General features: G+C 39.6%; 2 protein-coding genes and 1 long non-coding RNA gene across 3 annotated transcripts; 1 reads left to right on the forward strand and 2 right to left on the reverse strand.

Moving 5' to 3' along the window:
• Nucleotides 1-1,480: 1,480 nt before the first annotated feature.
• Nucleotides 1,481-5,921, reverse strand: LOC108955201 (formin-like protein 5). Its single transcript, XM_039314309.1, has 3 exons — nucleotides 5,767-5,921; nucleotides 2,643-3,413; nucleotides 1,481-1,592 (listed from the first exon to the last, which is right to left on the reverse strand). The coding sequence occupies exons 1-3, from the start codon at nucleotides 5,919-5,921 to the stop codon at nucleotides 1,523-1,525; spliced, it is 996 nt and encodes a 331-aa protein (XP_039170243.1). The 3' UTR covers nucleotides 1,481-1,522.
• Nucleotides 5,922-12,474: 6,553 nt separating this feature from the next.
• Nucleotides 12,475-12,975, forward strand: LOC104430629 (transmembrane 9 superfamily member 3-like). The gene is made up of 2 exons (XM_039315036.1): nucleotides 12,475-12,700; nucleotides 12,803-12,975. The coding sequence occupies exons 1-2, from the start codon at nucleotides 12,513-12,515 to the stop codon at nucleotides 12,939-12,941; spliced, it is 327 nt and encodes a 108-aa protein (XP_039170970.1). The 5' UTR covers nucleotides 12,475-12,512; the 3' UTR covers nucleotides 12,942-12,975.
• Nucleotides 12,976-21,703: 8,728 nt separating this feature from the next.
• On the reverse strand, nucleotides 21,704-22,615 carry LOC104448286. The gene is made up of 2 exons (XR_005551803.1): nucleotides 22,271-22,615; nucleotides 21,704-22,175 (listed from the first exon to the last, which is right to left on the reverse strand). It is a non-coding gene; the product is annotated as an uncharacterized LOC104448286 (long non-coding RNA).
• Between the last annotated feature and the right edge of the window lie 76 nt (nucleotides 22,616-22,691).

Consider the following 22,691-nt stretch of genomic DNA (forward strand, 5'->3'; position numbering starts at 1 on the left):
TCAAAAAAAGTGTTGGATAGTATCAAATTAGGGCATAAATGACATTAATGAGATTTTCCTAATTTTATAAAGTCGTTGTCCTAACTTGATCCTATTTTGATAATTTATAATCATTTTCATAAATAATCCATTTTGCGTAGATTAAAATTATTTAAAGTAATTTTATGCATATTTAAATTCCCATTTCGCTCATGGAAGTCCTGTCCTAGGGCGTGATAATAATTCCCATTTCAATTTTTTGGATGTTTACTTACCGCACCACTTTTCAGTAATTTCAGTGTAAATTCTTTTTTCTAAACTACAAAAATATTTGCATAGACGCTTAATGATTTCATAAGGATTATAATTAGTAACTAAGATTGTATGACCATTTAGATAAACAACATTTCAAGTTAGTAATATCACAAGGGCACTAATAGAAACATTGACATAAACAAGTCCTTGTTGCTAAAATCTCTGATTACATAAGAATTGAGACAATACTCTCGTGTCTCGATTGGTTTCTAGCCTACCTCAATAGGCTAATGACGACTCCTAGAAATATTTAGGTTGTTAAGAATTGAAACACAAAATCCAACGTCGCGCGAGGTATGAGCTTAGGAGAGTCCACACCCAATTCAGGAATATTGGCATATCTCTCTAGGTGAATACCCCTAAACCTCTTCATTTTCCCTCGAATGGCAAAAGAGAGGTTATGACAGCTTAATGACTTCGCTGTGGAACTTGTTTGCAAACCTTGGAGGACTTAGACTGTAAAAACTTGGTTGGTTATTCACTAACATGGTCTTGATAGCGTGTGTCAAAGTAGCGTGGAAAACAAGGTTAGTCTAGTAACAACGTGTTAATTGTTTTTGTAGGTTTGGAGTAATAAGGGGTAGAGTGTTTGTTAATCCATTTGTTTTTGCAAAGAGGTGTAGGAATTCTTCCAAGTCAAGATTACATTTTGGGACATAGAATTAAAATCAAATTTTCAATAAAATTCTTTCTTGGTCACATTTCGAAATTAAAATTCAAATCACATTTTGTGTATTGATTTCTCAAAATAAAAATCACCTCCTCTTTGCACGAGTGAAACCACAAAATAATCTTTCAAAATCGATGCCCCATTTATGTATGAAACTTTTGGAACAGAGTGGGTATTCAATTGATAGTCGCAAATTGATCTTTTAATGAAATCTCCTGTTACTAATAAAATCCTGATGAAATACCAAATTCTCGCAAGTGGAGACTACGGGGAAGGTATTGTTGCCTCGATTTTGTTGTAAGAGGCGGCTTTACTAAAAGATCAATTTTTCATGCATGTACTAACATTGTCTTCCTTTCGCAGGTCATGCATGACAACCACTCCTTGAACTCCTCTTGCTTGACCATGCCAAAAATGGGCTTTAAAGCAAGGACGAAAATTGTGCTCATTACTAGGGGTGAGCGGGTCCAGGGTGGGTAGGGTCTAGACCTGGACCCTGTTCCTTACCTTGTTATAACCGGTTCTCCTTTTTAGACCCTGTTCCCTACCCTGTTTTCATTAGACCCTGTTCCCGGCCCACCATGTTTTTCCGGTCCGGGAACAGGGTTGATCCTGTTTATATTGGAACCTGTTTTGCATAAAAATTAACCTTAGAAAAGCAAGTCTAGATGAGTTATCTGCTGAAACAAAAAGACCGGACCAAGCACATCCTTCGACCAAACTCATTGACTGAAAACTGAAAAGAAAAAAAATATATCATTCGGTCATTTGGGATACTGAACAAACAAGGTCTGAACAGATATGATACTCCTCAAGACATGATTCCAAAACGATTAAAATAAGATTTTACTTAAATTAAGTATTTAGGATGCCCATGATCTCCACTTTAATAAAAATGAATAAACAAGCTAGAGTATCTTCGTTGCTTCAAAAAGACCATTGCAACCAGGTTGTGTTCCATGAACGTCTCCCAGTAATAGAATACCAAAAACGTAAAAGAATCATCACCCCATGAACTTTTCAATTGAATGCACCTGACTCTTCGATAAGTCAACTGTCCAACATTAACCAAACGGTTAGCATAGATGGTCCATCTCTATATCCAGCCCAACCAATTCTAGGAGTAACACCTTCTAATGTCATTCTCTGCTTTCAACTAGTCCTCCCTCAGTTTAGACAAGGACGTCATGTTTTAGCACACATGGAGACAATTCGCCCTGCATTCATAATTATGTCATCGCACACATGTGAGCAGAGGTTGCACCAACGAGATAATCCACAGCAGACTTCCGTGGAACAAACAATGTTCCAATTTCATCCCCAACTTTAACTAAAACCAGTTGCACCGCAACAGCCTCTTTAAAACATAGCGTTCAGTACCATCCCGAACTCTGGTATTCAGCTCCTGCAGACAGTGCACGACTTAAGAGCACAGCTGCCCGAGGGTGATGATGCCTTTCTCACCTACAATTTAAACTTTAAACTCATACTAGTGAGTATGGTCGGTTTCTTCAGACTGCCCAGCACAGGCAGTGCAGCCGAAACCAACCAACCAGCCAACCCGCACGAGCGAAGAGAAAATTGAAACTCGAGCTGCGGCGTTTTCGCCAAACCAAAAAAAAAAAAAAGAAAGAGAAAAGAAAGAAAGAAAGAAGCAGGGGTGGTCGGGGGAGCTCACCAGGATACGAGCGGAGCAAATCTGTCGGGCGTCAAGCAGAGAAGGACCCAGCAGCAGGGAGGTGGTGGTGCAGGGGGCTCGGACGGACGGGCTGAGGACGGAATCGCGGCAGGAACGGCGGCTTTTGGCGTCTGGTCGCAGCGGCGGTGGCGCCCAGAGGTGGTGAGCGAACCAGCAGACGTCGGCAACGGGGCTCGGGCGGAGCAGCGAGGCAGCGGCAGCTTCGCGAAGGGGGGGCGGCGGTAGATCGACAGCTTCGCGAACGAGACCGTCGACTCCTCGTCGGGCCGGAGGAGGTCCCGCCACAGGGCGAAGGCGACGGAGAGCCCGAACGCGCCGGACGGCGAGAAGACAATGCGCGGGACGCCGCGGTGGCGGGCGAAGCGGTGGGTCCACCCGAGGAAGAAGTCGGAGACGACCGCGCGGGGCGGGGAGGGTGGGACTCGAACCACCGGGAGAGGAGCGGGAGGTGGAGGTTGCGGAGGGCGCGGACTTTGGCGACGAAGCGCACCCGCGGCGGGTGTGGCGCGGCGGGGGGCTCTGGGGAAGGCAAGACGAGAGGCTGGAGCGAGGAGGAGGAGGCGAGGAAGGGGTCGAGCAGGTGGAGGTTGTCGGGGGTGACGACGACGGTGACGGTGACGGCGGGGGCGGCGGGGCGAGGGAGGAGGAGGAGCTTGGCGGCGGTGGTGCGAGCGCGAGGGGAACGACGGCGTCGGCTTTGCGATTTCGGGAGAGGAGCTCAGGGAAGGGAAGTCTGGTTCTCTCGCGCCTCTGCGGGTAAATTAGGGTTTTGTTTTGCTGGCGTAAAAACCGGTTCTCCAACCGGTTCCCAAACCGGTCCGGTCGAACCGGTTCCCGGGTGGGTAATCCCTCGGAACCGGTTCCCGAACCGGTTTAAACAGGGTCTGCATTTTGGGAACCGGTTCCGGCCCGGTTTTAACCGGAACCGGTTCCCGACCTGTTTTTCCGGGTGGGCCGGACGGGAACCGGGTAAACCCGGTCCGGTTGCACACCCCTACTCATTACGCTCCTCTACGGATAGCTTCTTATACTTTATCTTGTCATTATTCCTATTAGGAACCATATTTTGCGTTTTGGGTTTTGATTGTGGATCAAATCAAATGCTTTTGTAAATCATATAACCCACATTTTTAAATAATGAAGTTAGAGTTCATAAAAGTCATATTCTTTAAAACACTTGGTTAGTGGAATTACCTTAAACCATAAGGCTAGTGGGTCTGCTTTAAACCACATGATTAATGGGACTGCCTTAAATCATACGATTAGTGAGACCGTCTTAAATCACACGGTTAGTCGGATTGTCTTAAACCACATATAGATTTTCATGGTGAAGAATATTTAGGATTTTCAATTTAGGTGGAGGGTATTTTCATCTCGAATATAACTTTGAGTGTATTGATGACAAAAAAAGAGTTTAAAGGATTAAAATGTCAAAGCGAGGACATTTAATGTTTTTTTGTTGTGTTTTCCCGTTTTAAGCTATACTAATAGAGAAGTGAAATGAGCGGTAGTAGTGTAGGGACTGGTGATTAGGAGTCTCCTGCAAAGGATATAACCCCGTGGGAGATGCTTCGGGAACCGGACATTCCCCAGTCCGCCCCCAAATTCCTCAGGAATATCCCATTCCCCCCTCTCTTCCCAACTCTGTATTCATCTCTACTGCGTGTCAATCTTCACGTCCTCTTCCCGTTACCTGCCAGAAGCTCCATCTTGCACGAAACTCCTGATAGAGAGAGAGAGAGAGAGAGAGAGATTTTCTTGGCCACTTCCATTATTCTTGCGACTATACTTTTGTGGAGCTTCCCAGTGGATCATCAGTTGAATAGAAATTGATTAATATGGAAAGTGAGATGTTAAATTTAAGAAAATGATTAACTAACGGTGCTGTTATTTTAGGGAGAATGACGGTCAACTCTTTACCACAAAGCTTTTCCTCGGCATCCGATTTCCATCAAAATGGCGTTTTTTGAAATAACATTTGGAGGATTATTTACCCAAGATTACCCATAATTAAATCAAAAGGACAAAAAACTTACTATAATATAGCCAATCTCTTGCAAGTTAAAGAAATATTATTTTGCCTAATAATTCTAAGGTTTATCTCATTATCGCTAAATCATTGTAAAGTATAAATAATCATATACATTACTAGTATAGCACACTATGAAAATATCCTCATTCAAACCTAGGAGTAGCACAATAGTATTTGCTCTAGTCATGATCACCTCATCTGGACAATTTTAAAACATGTGTTAATAGTTTGAAGTTTTATTGAGACTAATTAGTCTACAAAAGCAACAACTGAAACATGAGAAATATTGAATCAATGACATGACATGGAATCAAAGACGAATCTAACTCATTATATTTTATGAAATTTTATTTGAATAATTATTATCTTTTACTACATTTTTATGAATTTCTCATATTTTACCTTTGACTTAAAGTTTACAAAATATTTTGTCTCGTTCTTCAGTCTATGACTTTTTCATTTGCCACTGTGAAGTGCACCATCCCTATATATTTTGTCTCGTTCTAGTCTATCACATAGCTAGCAATATAATCATATGACTTTTAGTTCTTTAGTTTAATTAAAATTTCCATTTATCTTTTGGAAATTATGCGTGGCATTTTACTAATACATATTGGCACAAAGCATGAAACTTAAAGAAAATATGAAAGGCATTAACTTTCGTTCCGTGTAGGTGTTTAACATTGTACTAAATAATAAGGTTATGATTTTTATTATTCTTTTAAACGATGCTTTTGTGATTTTGCAGCATAAGGGCCATTTTTTTTTCTATTTATTTTGGACATTTAGTACTCCGGTTGCCCAAATAAGTCCAATCAACATAATGTAAAATTTGTAGCTAAAAAAGCACCGTTACAAATTCAGTGTAACGGCTGTTAGCCTAGTCGGATCCTTAAATTTAGTAAACAACTGGCGGTGGCCCAAAACTATGTTTTTGCAACTTCTTTTTCTTTCCCCAGTCAAAAGCTACATGGGCCATGGACCACCTTAACAGCGTCGAACAACGGGTGAAATCGAACTCTGGCTTCTTCGTTTATTTTCTTATTTTCTTGCGTTCGCTTTTGTGCATGCCTGTATGGGGCTTGTGTGGAAAGAATGCGCCACACGAATTTGCAAGGGAGAGTCTCTTGATTCCTAAAAAGGACCACGCAAGCACGATCCGAAACACACCATGGACCCTTCCCATTCCTCTCCACACGTCTTTTCACTCCACTGAATCGCTCCATGGCCGCTATTTCGACTTATTTACGTGGTCTCTCGCCCTTCTGTTCTGATGGTTTCTTTCCTGCGCGGCAGCCTCGATGTCTGTCGCACTTCATCACAAGTTACTTCACTCCTCGGTGATCCATGCCGGGAGCGGTCGAGTACGTCCTGGCGGACCTCGGATTTGGAGTCTACCACCGGGGCATTGACAACTATGGTGATGCCTCGACCCCGGTCTTCGATGCCCAGATAGAAGCCTTCCTGCCCTGGACGATCACTAGGCGCCAGGCAGCCCCAACAACCTCCACGCGCTGGCTCCCGCAGTGGCGTTTGTGGTGGGCCCGATCGAATTCATTTGCAACGACCCAGCGATGCTCGGTTTTGTGGCCGTGTGCTGGGGCTGCGTCATGTTCAGCCAACAGTCCCACTCGTGGGTCCACATCAGCTTCTCTCGCCCTCTCTCAAAATATATATATATATATATATATATATTTTGTCTCGATCTTGTAGATCTGCTATTCTCTCCCACCTTTTCCTCCTGGATTGTGCATTCCTGGAAAACGGGGAAAGATCTTCTCAACTTCGTTTGCGGATGCAATTGCAGACGGAGGAGATCGGGGGAGACTCGAGGCTAGTACAGTCAGACTTTGGTCGCGAGAGCCCAATTCTCGGTCCGCGCTTCTTTATGATCGGGCCCAAAAGAGGCCACGAGAGCGGCCCATGGGCTTACTTGCTGTTCTTGGCCTATGGAAACGCTTTCCCGCCAAGCACACCCTTCCTCTTGTCCCGCCGGCAGGCACCATGCCGGCCCTACCCCCACAAGCAGGGCCCTACCCCTCCTGGGACGATACAAAATGTCCATCTTGCTACTACAACGGACAGATATCAACATCTCCGTGTTCCCAAGGCAGCGCGAGACCTCGGTATCTCTTAAATTGATGACGTGAAGATGTCTTCCCCCTATCCTTTGGGCTGAATGCCCTAAAACATAGGTGCTACGTCAACTTTTTTTTTTAAATATTTTTTTATATGTTTATTAGTCATTATTGATAGAACACTCGATTACACACCTAATAAAAGTTTTATGATTTCACTACAATTTCGTTAAAAGTTTTGAAATCTTCTTCTTAATTTTATCTTGATAAAGAATTTATATTCGAGTCGATTCAAGCAAACGGGTTGCTCGATAAGAATAATATTTTGAATTCGACAATGTTTATGATGTGCATGATTGAAACTCCAAAAAGAAAGATCAAACTAAATTTGAGTGATTTTCCATTTAAGGCTATGTTTAGTCATGTGAATTTCTAATTAGGATAGGATTATATATGAAATTTAGGGATTTTTTCATATCATATCGATTGTTTAGTGAATCGTAATAATAAATTGAATATATTTACATCATATATATATATATATATATATATATATATATATATATATATATATATTGTTTGGTGTACATGTTATATCAATATAAATGAACCTAAAAGTTGCATAAATGGATATGGTAAAAATGTATTGCGACATTCTCACTTCATTTTTTTCCCTCTCTTTCTTAATTATTTATTTTCTATTTTATTTTTCCCTCTCCGTCATTCTCTCGGTAAATTTTATTAAATAATAAATTGTACCAACATACCTAAAATACTAAAATACATAAAATCTGTAATAAATATAAATATATATCATATATTAAATTTAACATTATAAGATAGAATTAAAATGGAATATATAAATAAAAAGTAAATTAATTTAAAAACTAAACCATTGTTATTTTTTGATATTTTGGATAACGTAATATTTGAATGAAAATAATATTTATATTAAAATATAAATTTAATTTTATTAATTTGATAAGTTGTTATTATAAAAGAATAACTATCTTATTATGGATATTAAAAATCCTATTCATATTTATCCCACGTCTCTCTAGGAATGCCTCTTATATTCGACTTTATAATTCTTGAGCAAGCACCAAACACAAAAGTAAAATAGATTTTATTATGTTATGAATTTTATCATGACCGTCAAATATAGCCTAAACGTTTATGTTTTCGTTTTATAAATTTTTCTTAGTGAGGTGAGAACCGCTAAGTTGACCTTCCCCATTCCTTGTATTTAGAGGTGTTAAAATGGGTCACTTGTTTATAACAAAAGATAATTAAATGGGTTTCACAATTAAAGGTTTAAGATAGGTGGGTCTTAAGTGGGTTTTTAAATGGGTTGGGTTGAAAACTCATCTTTAACAAAAAAATTATAATTCCTCACTTCTCTCTTCAACTTTATAAAAATTGAAATTATAATTTTTTTTTTTATTTTCTCTTTTCTTTTTCTTCCGTTTTTTTTCTTTCTTCTTTTTTTTTCTTTCTTCTTTTTCTTTCTCCTTCCTCCTTCCGGTCACCGGCACGGCGATGGCCGGCGACCGGCCAGCGAGCCTCGAGCTGTTGGATCTCGGGCGAGGCGGAGGCCTCGCGACGCCCGGCGAGCCTCGAGCTCGCCCGACACCGGCGAGCCTCGAGCTCGCCGGATCTCGGGCGAGGCGAGGCCTCGCGGCGTCGTGACGAGGCTCGAGCCTCGCCGATCTGGGCGAGCCTCCGGCTCGAGCTCGAGGCTTGCCTGTGGCCGGTCGCCGGCCGTCGTCGCCGGCGGCTGGCCAAAGAAGAAGAAGAAGGAGAAGAAAAAAGAGAAAAAGAAAAAGAAAATTATATTTTAAAAATAAAATAAAAATAATTAAAATTTTAATTTTTAAAAAAATAATTAAATTTCGATTTTTTAAAATAATTATTTTAAAATTTATAAAAATTGTCCATTAAATTTATATTGTATAAAACTATTTTAGCAATACAATTTTTAAAAAAATAATATATATATATATATATATATATATATATATATATATATATATATATATATATATATATATATATATAAGCTTGGAAGTATTTTAATAATATAATCTTTAAAAAAAACAAAGGAATAAGTTTTTCTAAATTTGTTAAATATGAAAATATTTTATTAATATGAGTTGGGTCGGGTCGAGTATGGGTTGGGTATGGGTCGGGTCGGGTTTGGGTCGAAAAATTTATATTAAACATAAATGGGTATAAATGGGTTAATGGGTCAATTTGGGTCGGACCATTAATGGCCCGACCCAAACCCGACCCGACCCATCCGTTTAACGGCTCTACTTATATTCACATGCTGCAACGTAGACAGCTCAAAGTGGTCGGATTGTAAATAGATGGATGTTTTGATCCCTAGTATGGAAATTACATGAAATGGAGATAGATTTTTTCCAATTAGAATATTAATAACCATTTTCTTTCGATTCAAGAATTATTTTTATGCTCAGAGATATTTATGGAACAAAAATCCGTTTTGTAATGCAATTTCATTTTTCTAATTATTGAATAAATTTTTAGTCCGAAAATAAGTTTGAAAGAGAAATGAGAAATATTAAAAAAACTCTTCTCATCACTCGTAATCACTATTAATCGGCCACTCACCCGCCGTTTGCTGTTGTTGCCCTTTGTTGCCGCCGAGAGGGAGAAATTTTATACATATTTTTACTTAGAAACTCGTCTAAAATTAAGAATAGCGATTATTTTATTTTTTGTTTTAAAAATTAATTTCTAACCAAAACATTGCGCTTATTATCCGTCGAAACATCGACGTTGCGGTCTTCTCTCTCATGCACACCCTCGCCAAAACCACAATAAGAAAAAAGAAAAGGAAAAGAAGGTTTTAGCTAGGGGTGTGCATGGCTCGGATGAGTGGTTCTCAACCTAGAACCGAGAACCGCCCACTAAGGACCGGTTCCAAAAAATTGAAACCGGGAACCACCTGTTGTTGCATGGATCCACCCAAAAATCGAACCACCGGTCCGGTTCGGTTCTCGGGTAGATTCATGGAACCAGTCTCACCAATAATAATATCGTTTTCCAAATCCCACTGTGAGTACTTTTCATATCAAGTAATATTTTTCTTTAAATCGAACCGGCTTAATTAATGATACAATTTTTCTTTATTTTATTGGAAAACACTACCAAATAAAAGAAATAGTTTTTTTTTTTTCCTATTTTTGAATCATTTTAGTTGAAATCTAAAATATTCTTTAACTCCAAGATTCTGGATGATCTTTTCTTTTATCCTCTAACAATACTCAATCTCTTACAACATTTGCTTTACTGATTTTATTTTATAGAAACAATTCTACTAGTACTTCACATATTCTTGAACATAGTGTCATATATGAGTCCCGAAAGTATTCTTTGAAGGAGCAATGTTGAGTTGTTGAAAGGCAGCTTACATACTTTACTAAATTCCTATTAAAATATGGAAACCATGAGAGGAGATGGAGCCCTAAAATTTAGATTCTCTAATTAGTAATTTCAAAATTTATATTAATATTAAAATTATTATATTATTATAATATAATCGGTCCGGTCCGGGTGAGCGGATCTGCCCATGGAACCGGGAACCAGACCAGTTTCCTCAAAATCATCAGTTTCGAGCGAGTCTTGGTTCTTTTGTACACTCCTAATTTTAGCCCCCCCTTCTCTCTCTCTCTGCTGTCTTCTATCTTCTCTGCTCCACCTCCCCAAAAAATATCACCATGTCGCCCGAGAAAATATTGGGTGGTCCAAGACCTCCAAGTTAGCGTGGTCCCGGACCACTCAGGAGATGCCATGTGGAGGGGTGGGCCCAATTTGGTGTCTTATGCCTTCTTCCCCTCTCTTTCCTCTTCCTAGCCTCGCCAACGCCCGAGAAAATATTGGGTAGCGCATGCAAACATTTCGTTCCGGGGGAAGAGTTTTTTTCAGAAATGGTTCTTTTCTATTTCGCTCCGGGGAACAATTTCGAGTAAAAGAACCCGTTTGATAACGACACAAAATTTCTACTCTTGGAACAGAAAAAGAATAGAAATGCGTTTGATAACGCAATAATTTCTTTTTGTATTTATTCATTTTTTAATCTTGCCGACGGATTGCCGCCGCCGCCCGCGCGCTCCCGCCGCCGGCGGCGGCGGCAACCTGGGAGGCCGAGACGGCTGGCTGGCGTGGCGACGGCGACGGCGACCGGCGGCTGGCGACCGGCGGCGGCGGGCGGCCGGCGACTGTGGGGCCGGCGGGCGGCGGGCGGCGACCGGGCGGCGGCGGCGGCGGCGACCGGTGGCGGCGCGGGCGGCGACCGGGCGGCGACCGGCGGCGGCGGCCGGCGGCGACCGGCGGCGACCGGCGGCGCGACCGGCGGCGACGACGGGCGGTGGGCGGTGGCTCGGGCGGTTGACGGTGGTCGCGGCAAGAAAAGGAAATAAAAGAAAATTAAAAAAGAAAATCAACTTATTTCTAGACATTGTTCCAAGGAACAAGAAGCAACTTTTTTGCTTCTTGTTTCGTTCCCAAACCATTCCCGGGCTAAGTTTTTGTTCCAGGAACAAAAAACAATGTGGCGTTAGCATAAGAAACAGGGTTTATGTTCTTTTTTTGTTCCGGAACAAAAGAAGAAAACCATGAGAAACGAAACGTTTGCATGCGCTACCTTCCTAGCGCCAACGCCCGAGAAAATATTGGGTACATGAGACGTTCCAGCCTGGCAAACAAAAAAGCGCTTGGAAGACGAAACGTGTCCTTGTGGGACCCACAAATCAGGCGCCATTTGAAAAATTTCGGATTGACCGAGGATTTTTCTTCTTCTTCCCTTTCTTTGCACCTCTCTCACTTTACCCTCCCTCTCTCTCTCTCCGACGAACCACCACTAGCAATCGACGAACCACCGCACCGGATCGGCGAGAGGACCGCGAGACCTAGCTCCCTTCCTCCGCCCTCCCTCTTTCCGACCGGGCGAACCACCTCACGGGACCCGTGAGAGGACCGCGATGATGTCGCCGGCCTCAAGGAGTTGCATATGGAGGACGACGTGATGTCTCACATCAACCTCGACGGCTTCTTCGGCGACCTCCCTGAGGCCGGCGACGTCATCGGCACTTGCTCCTCGACGAACGCATTGTCGTCGTCTCCAGACTCGGGGCTCTTGTGGTTCGATGAGATTGAGAACATCCTGATGAAGGACGACGATGTCCACGTGCTTGCTGAGCCGGGGGCTGAGTGGGCCGTGCCGGAGGACTCGAGCTTCCGCGGACCTTCGCTTCCCGGCCCCCGCCGCCGGCTTCTCCCGCCTCCCGCAAGATGCAGCAACGTGGCCTCAGGTGCTCCGCCAGCTGGCTGATTTCCTCGGTTTCCATGGCGCGTGTTCAGGATTCTCATTTTTTTTTTTTTTTTGGTTTCGTGTGTGGATGACTACTAGTTTTGGGAGCAGGAGGCCGCAGGTCAAGAAGGCTTCACCGGATAGGCCGCCATCGATTGTGGTTAATGGAGAGGCGAAGAGGACGCTGCTTTGGCGGAGAGCGTGTGTAGTGCTGATTGGGAAATTGTGGCTGATGATTCTGAGGAAGATGATTCGATGGAGTCGTGATTGATGTGGAGAACCAGAAGACAGTACGGCGATGGAGACAAATTTCTTGGCCATGGAACGAGAAACAAAGGCCGCGTTGGGGTTCGCCTTTGTTGATGCACCCTAATGAGGTAGTGGAGTTGGCTGAAGGCAGGGATATGGAAATAGAGCTACAGTACATCGTGCATTGGATAGAAACAAATGCACATTTCCATGAAAGGATGAAGAAGTATTCAGTGCCACACAATTCTTCAATACACCATTTTTCAACATGTGTGACGTTTCTGATTCTGTTTGGATGCCTTTTAATTTACTATATGAGAGTCATCCAGAAGGATTTCTATGAGTAAGAGTGCAAGCATTTGTCACCCTCTTTTCCTTGTTCTTATTGTGTTCTCTCTATCTATGCTATGGAATATGTGTTTTTACATGTTTGATCGCTTGGCAGTTTCATACCCGAAGACACAGCAGTAGACAGAGAGCAGACAGGATGGAAGTGCATCCGTTCTGATGTCTTCCGGTATCCAAATAACGGGTCTTTGTTTGCTGCAGCCCTCGGTTCTGGTGCTCAGCTGTGCATTCTGTGAGCTTCTTAACCAATCAATGCATCTGAGATCATCTTACTCAAAAGGCCGATCAGCAGTCCTCTAACTTCTTGTGTTATAAACTTCTGATTATTTACAATATTTTTTCTCAGAGCCACATTTACTTTACTACTTGGGCTTCTGGTGTATTTTATCCATTCAACCGAGGAAATTTGTTCATAGCATTAATAGTCCTGAACACCATGACTTTTGGCTTTGCTGGATATTTAGTTGTCTTATTCTACTGCCAGATTGAGGGAAAAAATTGGGTTTCTAACAGGCTAAATTTTAAGCATCTCCATTTGAACACTTTAATATTCATAATGAAACTTGAGCCTAATCTTCTGAGTTTTACAACATGGCAAAAATTTGCTGCTGACAAGGTCTTTATTTTCTGTGCCGTTGTTTCTTATATTCTGCTTCCTTAATACTGTCGCGGCGTCTTACCAAGCAAACACAGCACTTCCTCTAGGAACAATCTTGATATTACTGTTGATTTGGATATCGCTTGCATTGCCATTGCTTGTTCTTGGGGGGAATAGCTGGGAAAAAGAGCCGCGGTGAGTTTCAAGCTACTTGTGAGACCTCAAAGTGCCCCGAGAGAGGTCCCGTCACTCCGATGGTACAGGGCACACTTCCCACGATGGTCCCGGCAGGTTTCTTGCCTTTTTCTACATCTACATGCAGCTGCATTACATGTTAATGAGCATGTGGGGTAATAGGGTCTAAAACCTTTATAGCACGATATTTGTCATTTCATTATTCTGCTCATCACAATTTCATTAATCACCGGGGCTCTCACGCACTTTCAGCTAGCTGCCGAAGATCATCGATGGTGGTGGAGGTACATCTCTCTCTCTGATATGTATAGATGATGCCCGGGTTTCCCGAATTAAGTATGCTTAACATGTCAATGCCACTTTTGCGTTCATGAGATTGCTTTCATTTATATATTTGTTTTGTTTTCTCTACCAACTGTGATTGATGTTTTGGCTGATCGCGCCTTAGTTTCGTTCGATATTAGGTGAAGAACTTCGTAGCCGATGAACTAATGAATTTTATAAGGTGGGTCCTCAATAGCTGCTCCTTTTAATGGTCTTTTTATAACTGTCATATTTGTTTTGTTACATATATCTTATGCTTGGAACTTGGTTATTCAGTGTGCTAGTTGATATCTTCCTGTAAATGAAGAATTATGTAATAGTTCCTCATTTTGCCATGTTGTTTTACCTGTTTTTCGCTACTTTGTTGCGGTCAGATTTGAAATTGAAGAAGTTCTTGCACATAATAGAGAACTCTTTGTGTTCCCCCGTTATCTATGATTCAAAGAGGTATCTTGGTTTCTTCATACACTCTTCTTCGTAATGTGAGTTCCATGTATAAATATGAAGTGTGTATATTGATGTTAAGGGAAAATAACAAATAACCACTTAAATGTAATGACATGTTGACTTAGTTTTGATTCAACCATTGCCACTTAAGTCATTTAATATTGCAACCTTGAGTTATTTGGGGGTTGATCGATGCATTGGGTTCAATTTGCAAAGAGAAAATAATCTAGGCCTTCAAGCATCTTCTGCCACGTTAAGCCACTAAGTGCTTGGTCTCGTTTATGAGTTGAAGTGAGATCAACTGTTCTGTTTAGGTGTCACTAGTGTTCTCAAAAGCACTCGAGTTGCCTAGGCAAGCACCCAATGTGGCGACTTCAAAAGCACCTCAAGTAAGGCTGGTCATTCTCTGAGGCATTCCCTCAAGGAAAAAGATGAAATTAGGTCATGTTCTTTGACCCTTTTTGTTCCTTTCTCTAAACAAAGCGAGAAAGGAGGTATATTATTTTAGTAAAAGGGCGAAGTTTTTAGAAAAGCAGTTTGTCGACTCTACATTAGCATAGTCGGAGACTTCCGAGCCTAGTCTTATGCCTATAACATTACTTTTAAGAGAGCCAGGAAAAAGGTGAAAATGTGTAGTCTTCAATACATCTTTGCTTTTCTTTGAACATTGTCTTTCCTATGTACACCTTTAAATTGAACTTAGCAGTCCATTCTTATTTCATCTCTCTCCACTGGTTGCTAGGTACCATATCAGGGATAAATATGTAGGGATAGGAATTGCTAATTTGTTAATTAGTCAGCATGTATGATATTTCGAAGCCGTCCCAACGGAAGGTCATTTGATATATTTCAAGCAGCTGAGGAACAGGGATCCTGCTATTAGGTCGAGAGAGAGGAAGAAAGCGTATGCTAGAGATCATCATTTTCGGATTCAGGTGCCATCAAGCGGCTGTTCCTCTGCCGTCGCAGACGAACCACATTACGGCCGCCCCTTCTTCGCTCCATCGTTTGCTCCGGCGTTCCCGGGATCGCAGATGCAGCACACGGAGGAGAAGCAGGCCTCTTCGAGCTCCCCTCAACGTCGGCGAGCGTCGCCCGCCGAGCGAGACCCGCACACACTGGAAGGCTCGGAGGCGAGGTTGCTGGAGAAGCTGGTGCCTTACGCGAAACGCGAGGCCAACGGCCCTCCACCTCCGCCTTCGCCTCCGCCGGTTGACTCCATTGCCCTCGACTCCGGCCTCGCCCAAAGCGGCGAGGCTCCGCCTAGCCCGATCGGGGGCCCGGATCGGCGAGGCGAACTCTCGTGGCTCGCCGGATCCGGCGAGCCGGGCGGGGCTCGAGCCTCGCCCGAGCTCACCGTGAGCTTCGTCGGGCTCGTGAGCCGTGAGCTCGCCGGATCGGCTCGCGAAGCTCGCGGTGAGCTCGGCGAGATCGGCCGAGCCTCGAGCTTGCCGGATCGGCCACTTAGGGTCTTGGTCGATCACGGCGGCCGACCATCGTTAGGCGGGAAGGAGGCGGCGGAAGGAGGAGGAAGGAGGAAGGAAAAGAAAAAAAAAAAGAAAAAGAAAAAGAAAGAAAAATAATAAATAATAAAATTTTCGATTTTTTTAAAAATATAAATAATTAAAAATTCATTTAAAAATTATAAAAAAATTAAATTAAATTTTTGGTCAATTAAAAATATTAAAATTCAATTTTTAATAATTTTTCCCAAACAATTAAATGAGCTAACGAACAGTGGAAAATATTTTCCACTCAAATTTTAGATTTTAGTGAATATTGGAAAATAGTCATTTTTTAGAAAATGACTTTTAGGAAAATATTTTCCGGAAACATGATATTTTTCACGAAATGAACGGACCCAAGTTCGATTCAAGGATCTAAGGTTTAGTCATCGGGGTGTATAGTTTTGTTTATGATTGGAGATTTTATAATATCGCTTTTGATATCCTTTGTCCGGAATTAAGCACAAAACCTATGTATCCTTTAAATAAAAGCCGAAAATATTATTTGGTGAAAGATATTTCGTTATTGGAACAAAACTGGGAAACGCATATTAAATTATGTCTTAAGTTTAAGCCTATATATGTTGCTCGAACCGAATTGGATGATGTGAATTAGAATTATTAATCGAATCCCTCTTTTGCTGCCGAGGAATTGTTAATGTGGCCATTTCTATTAATCTTAAGAAGACGTGCGGTGGACGTCGATCCTAAAAGCCACACAAGACAGGGAGTGTAATTTAATTTAGAAAACACCTAATGGCCTCCTTTAAATGATGCAGCCCCCAAATACCGGCGCTTTGGAGCCTTGTCCTAAAGAGACCAATGCTGAGGCTCTCATAAGGTAAATTTACTTCTTTGTCTTGTTTATGATATTGTATCATCTAATTGCAATTAATTTGATTAATCAACAATTACGCCTTGTTGTTGCAGGTTCGCTGCACTGCTTTCTAAGGGAGGGAAATGTTGATCGGCACTAAATCCCATATGAGAGCCAATCATATCCGAGAAAAGATATATTTTATTTGTACGTGTACATGGACATTATTTTCTCACGCCTCCCAGTATTTTCGCTGCTAGACATTAAGGTCTTTATCTGCGTCTTTTCGAATTCCTCTGAATTCAGTAATTTGAGATGTCATCTGAGTATACTGTTGTAGTATCGAAGAGTCTGATCATGTACTTTTCTTTTCTTTTTCTTTTTCTTTTATTTTTATTTTTTTTTATTGATTGTCCTGGACATGCTTTATTTGGAGGTTTTGTTTTTAAATATGCGATTAATGTTGTTTTGAGGTTTGCCTTTTAGTCTCGCGCTTGAAGTTTATGTTTTGTGTTGGATTCACTTAGCTAATCCTTCTCAACATTTATCATCTTTCTCACACAAATTTATCCAGATGATTTATCTTTTGCAAGAACGTTTTCTCGACATGCGGATGACAAGAACTATTAAAATGGAACTTCACCGTAATTTGTCATTACAAAAAATGTTCTCAGTAGCTTCATTTATAAAAAGAATCCCCATGAGGATGACATCATTGTATTCATTAGCTTAAGTGATTTTGTTCCGCTCACAACATTTGAAAAATGTTATTAGCATAAACTTTGCAGGTGCATGACGCATAATGTATCGAAATAGATACACTAAATTTCTTTTACACTAGTGAAGAACCTGGACTTTGCCTTGGGTCATCATAAAAATGAAATAATTAAAAATATGAAACTATTTTTAGAAAATAAAAATTCAAATAGATAATACTATGAGAACAATGATGAGTCTACCCAATAACACGTTCTATTTCAACCTCAAAATTTCACAAAGAAATTCTAAGAAATAACCCACGTTCCTTGTTAATACAATTATGCAATAACATATCATACCATAAAACCACGATATAGTTGGTTAATTACCAACTAATTCCATAAATATTTAACTTTCCAAAATTGAATTTCCATCTCCCTCATCCGACAACAATTTAAATTTCTTTCCTTAATCAAATTCATATTTTTTTTTTTATAACTCTCTAGACGAATTAATTTAAATATACTCTTACATGCATATGCATTTTTTCTGCAAGATTATCGTTAGAGATCTTACTAGTTATGATTTCATAAAGCCATGAATTTATGTAGTAATAAAATTTTCTCGTCCAGCTCTAAAATGTATAGTATAATGTCAAAAATCTATTGAAAAGCCTCTTATTGCTTATGTGTAAAATATGTAAAATGCGTTGTATTCGGATAGAAGGAAATTAGAAAAGGATAAAAAAAAGCGAAATAGTTTCCCTTAACAGACTCAGACCCAAACCATTTAGAGTGGGACAAGTGTCGACAGATTGGAGACTAAAACCCTCCTTTATAGTGGAGTACAGATTATTAGATAATTGAAAAAATTGTGGGCATGCTCCGATTTGAAAGTAAGGTTCTCCAAGTATATACGACTATTAATGGCCACATGACATTCCAACTTCGGAGCCCAACTACGCCTAAAGGACAACTGGGCTTTAATATTCCACACACGATTAGCCTACTAATTAGGCCCGTGACAAGAGCTTTAATCTTCCAAATTGTCGTTTGTCCCAAGTAATATTTCGACTTTTTATTGCTTACGTCGCAGTTCCAATATGTTATTCGAATGCTTTACATCTTAATCCCCGCCAAATTATTATGTAGAAGAAACGAAGGGATATCTCTCACCTCTATTATTTCCGGGACCCCTAAAAATTAAATTAGAAAAAAAAAAATTACTGAATTGAAGAAATCAGTTTACTATTGAAGCAGGCTCCGTATGACGAATGGTAGAACTCCACTACGATTAAAATATGTTCGGGAAATTTGGTTGCTAATAAAGGTAGAGCACTAGTTTATAGTTTTCTGATACTTTGATTAAGGATGATGATTATAGTCTTTAAGATATTATTTGCCCCCATTTTTTTTTTTTTTTTTTTTTTTTTTTTTTTTTGGTAAAGTATTTGCCCCCATTATAGTTCATGTTGTGTTTAAAATATATAAACCTCCCAAGATATACACCAAACCATAGAAAAACGAGTTCATCAATCACTTAATTTCTCTTTTGGAACTTTACCTTAAATATGTGGTCAATCTTGTGTGGAAAAAGAGAATAAGAGAGAAGTTACGAAGAAGAAGTTGGTGTTTTGAACAGTGTATGATTTGGTGATATTTACAGACACCCAATCTAGGTACCTTATCCCACCATCACCACTTTTCATGATTAGCTATTCCTTCTCTTCATGTCAACAGTTATTTTTATTCATATCCAATAATCACGTCTTTCCATTTTTAACAACTACTTTTCACAGTAACAAACTATTTCAATAATCCCCATTTACCTTGTTATCAGTACTAATTTATATAAATTCATATATATAAGAAGATATCTGTTAAGATTTGAACATTCAATTAGAGTAAATAATTCCATTAACGAATTAGTGGTAGATAAAACTTTGAATCATGATTTCGTTTGTTAATCAAATTAGCACACATATAAATTTACACACATTCGATTAGAAATTTCTTCGGTTAGAAATTTCTTGTGGCTTAGCACTTTTATGGCCTTGTACTCCCTCTTGCATTCATGAGCATTTACAAAAATTCAACCGATTTTTGTGGGAAGTGAAACCGATTCTTATGTTTATATAAGTGAAGTTCTTAATTTATTACTTTAGTATTACCTTGCTAAAACCTTGAACTTTATTAAGAGTGTTTTCTTAGACTCATCCTCCTAACTTTACATGAAAACTGACATTTTTATTACCCATTGAACTTTAACAATTTCGTTAGAGATTGTGAAATTAGATTTCCAGTATGCTTGACTATTATTAATTGGAAAAAGATCCATTCCTTTGGCAGTATTACTAACAAAACCTCTTGAGAGTCCCTTAATGAATGGATGAACTAAGTTATTATTTGTTTGAACATAAATTATTGAAAATTTCATACTCATGTCGTAGGCCAATGTCTAGATTTTTCATTGTATATTATACTATATGCCCTACTCACTATCACAATGTAAAGATATGACTAGCATTGGCTATGGCCACAAATCTATATTCAATAGCACATTCTACAACCATTCAACTTCTTTACATTCCATCGATAGCGATATATATATTCAGATAGCATCGTTAAATAAGGTATATGCTTGCTTCTTCTTCTTCTTCTTCTTCTTTTTAATGCCTAAGAGACTACACCATTTGCAAAGTTGAAAATCTAGCCAAATGTCAACTTGTTATCAATTGTGCTAGTTATCAACTAACATCTAAATCCTTCTAGTATTGTTGGTTGTCTTTCATAGAATAGAAATAATGTATTATTTTCTTTAAGTAATCAAGAATTCTACTCATAGCCTTCTAATACACAATGTTAGGATTACTAGTAAATCTTGACAATTTAAACACAATAAAAACTATATCCAATCTAATTCAATGCATAGCATACATCAAACTTCCAATTGCACTAACATGTCTAATTTGCTGAAGGTTGCCTAATATTTCTCATTTTAATTGACGCATCATATGGTGCATTTGACTAAGGGTTGATATTTTTGAATGATTTTCTCCACCAAGTAGCCTTGATTTAAAGCATAAGCCCCACCATGTTTGATCACTTTGATACCTAAAATTGTATCCACTTCTCCGGAATCTCTTATTTTAAACTGAGAAAATAGATATTATTTAAGTATCATCTACGTATAAGGAGATTACAACTCCATACTCTTTGATAAACTTTGAATAAATGCACTTATAATCATTGTTATTCTTAAATCCATATTAATATACTAGCAAATTAAATTTCTCATGTAATTGTTTTAGTGCTTGCTTCAAACCATCTAATGGTTTGTTTATTTCTCAATTTCCTCGTCTCTACTTGTGTTGTCATTCTCAACAAATTGCACCTTGTTTGTAACCTCTTTCACATTACTAGCCTTACAATACTGAGAATCTTCCTCAATTAGAATGTATTTTATCAAATTATCTATAATCAGGTTCTCGGTCGAGTGCAAAAATTTCTTTTGATAGTCATTCCAAATTGAAGGCAATTTTTGAAATAATTGCAGCAACTTGAAAAGGTTCAGAATCTTCAATCTAAGGCCTTTGAGTTTGGCAACACATTTTTGAAATTCCTCCACTTGCTTAGAGATAGATTTTCCATTAATCATGATAAATCCAAAATATTTCAAAGCAATAAATCTATTCATACCTTATTTGTAAGTTGGTCTCCAAGGTATTACAAATGTCTTTAAAATTTGTGTAAGACCGAAAAATTTGATATAAACAATTTGACAAAGCACTAAGAATCTTTCCTCGGCACTACCTTTCATCATCCCTTTCTTATTAAGATTATCACATGATATCATACCACATTTGTTCCTAAATTTCAAAGTAGCATAGCCAACATGTGACAATCTATCATGCCTCAAGGAAAATGACTCAAGCATATAAGCGAAAATGAAAGTTTCAATAATACTTATTTGTCAAGATTGCAAGCACTTATATAGCCACTGTCGACATCTCCATAAAAATAATACCTTATGAATGTTGGGGAAATTTCATTAATAATGAAAATGGAGCAATAATTGATAGTTCTTTGATGCATAATGATCATCAGTCCTTAAGGGCCCCTAGCATTGTTGTTATCGCAATTAAAATAAATATACATCCAAGATATACACCAAAGCCACAGAGAAATATTTCAGTAATAACTCAATTTACCTCTAGAAATTTGATTTCGAATGTGTTGTCAAACTTGTGTGCCAAAAAAGATGAAGAGAGAATGTTACAAGAAGTTGCTTTAAACGGTTGTCATGAATAATGTATGATTTGGTGTTGTTTATAGATAACGAGTCAACACATCTCTTGAGAATAGCTAACTTGTCCCCACCATTACCACCTTTCATAATCAACCCTCACTTCTCTTCATGTCAACAATCACTTCTCTTCATATTTGATAATCACATCTTTTCATTTCCAACAATAATTTATTTTTATGATATAAACTATTTCAACAGCCAGCTCTACCTACAAGCAATCAAATCCAAGATACAAACCACAAAAACAGGAGTTCTCAGCGATTCAAACCCGTAATATTATGGGAATCAATAAATGGAGTGGCAGTGCAGTGAACAAAACTAGAAAAAGGCTGCAGACACTTCACCTCAATATCGAATCACAGGGTGCAAGTGAATGATTTCCTGGTGTTGGTTGTAATAGTCGCATCCTGGGCAGGCCTCATCTCACTGATTAGACTGGGAACGTCTATGGTGTAATGGTTGTGCCCTGTCAATCCCAAAATGTCTGCATCCTCGCTGGCTTGAAACACGGTGGAATGACCCCCATACCAGCACGATGTATTCTCTCAAAGCTTTTGGCTACCACTGCTTTCACCCCCTGATTAAGCCTATCATGCTTAGTGACACCGAACCCAATCGAAAAGGAATATTAGGCAAATTGAACATGTTTAGTTAAACCGAGCGTGAACTCACCAGGAGCACCGGACCCTTGGCAGCCCAATTTTGAGATCTGCCACTTCCATACATGGCTCCTGCAAGGATAATTGTGTCCTACCTAGTGACCAGAATTTGAAAGGTGCAACCATATTAAGCAACAATTCTCAGAACTCGTGATGCAATAATCAATATTCATCCGATCCAAGATCTAGATGTCAGCTTTAAGATGCGTTTGGTTCAACTTTGAAGCTGACTTTCAGCTTTCAACTTGCTTTCAAAATTCTGAAAGCCCAAAGCTAGTAGGGCTTTCAACATTCCGCCAAATGCTGAAATTATTTTTTCTCTTCCAAAACTACCCTCATTAATTCTTTATATTTTCGATTTTGCCCCCATTTATTTATTTATTTTTATTAAAAAAGGAGGCAACCAGGGTCGCTCAACCCAGCTGAGGGCCACC

Source organism: Eucalyptus grandis, chromosome 6 (assembly GCF_016545825.1).
Source record: "Eucalyptus grandis isolate ANBG69807.140 chromosome 6, ASM1654582v1, whole genome shotgun sequence".
In the NCBI taxonomy this organism is placed as follows: domain Eukaryota; kingdom Viridiplantae; phylum Streptophyta; class Magnoliopsida; order Myrtales; family Myrtaceae; genus Eucalyptus; species Eucalyptus grandis.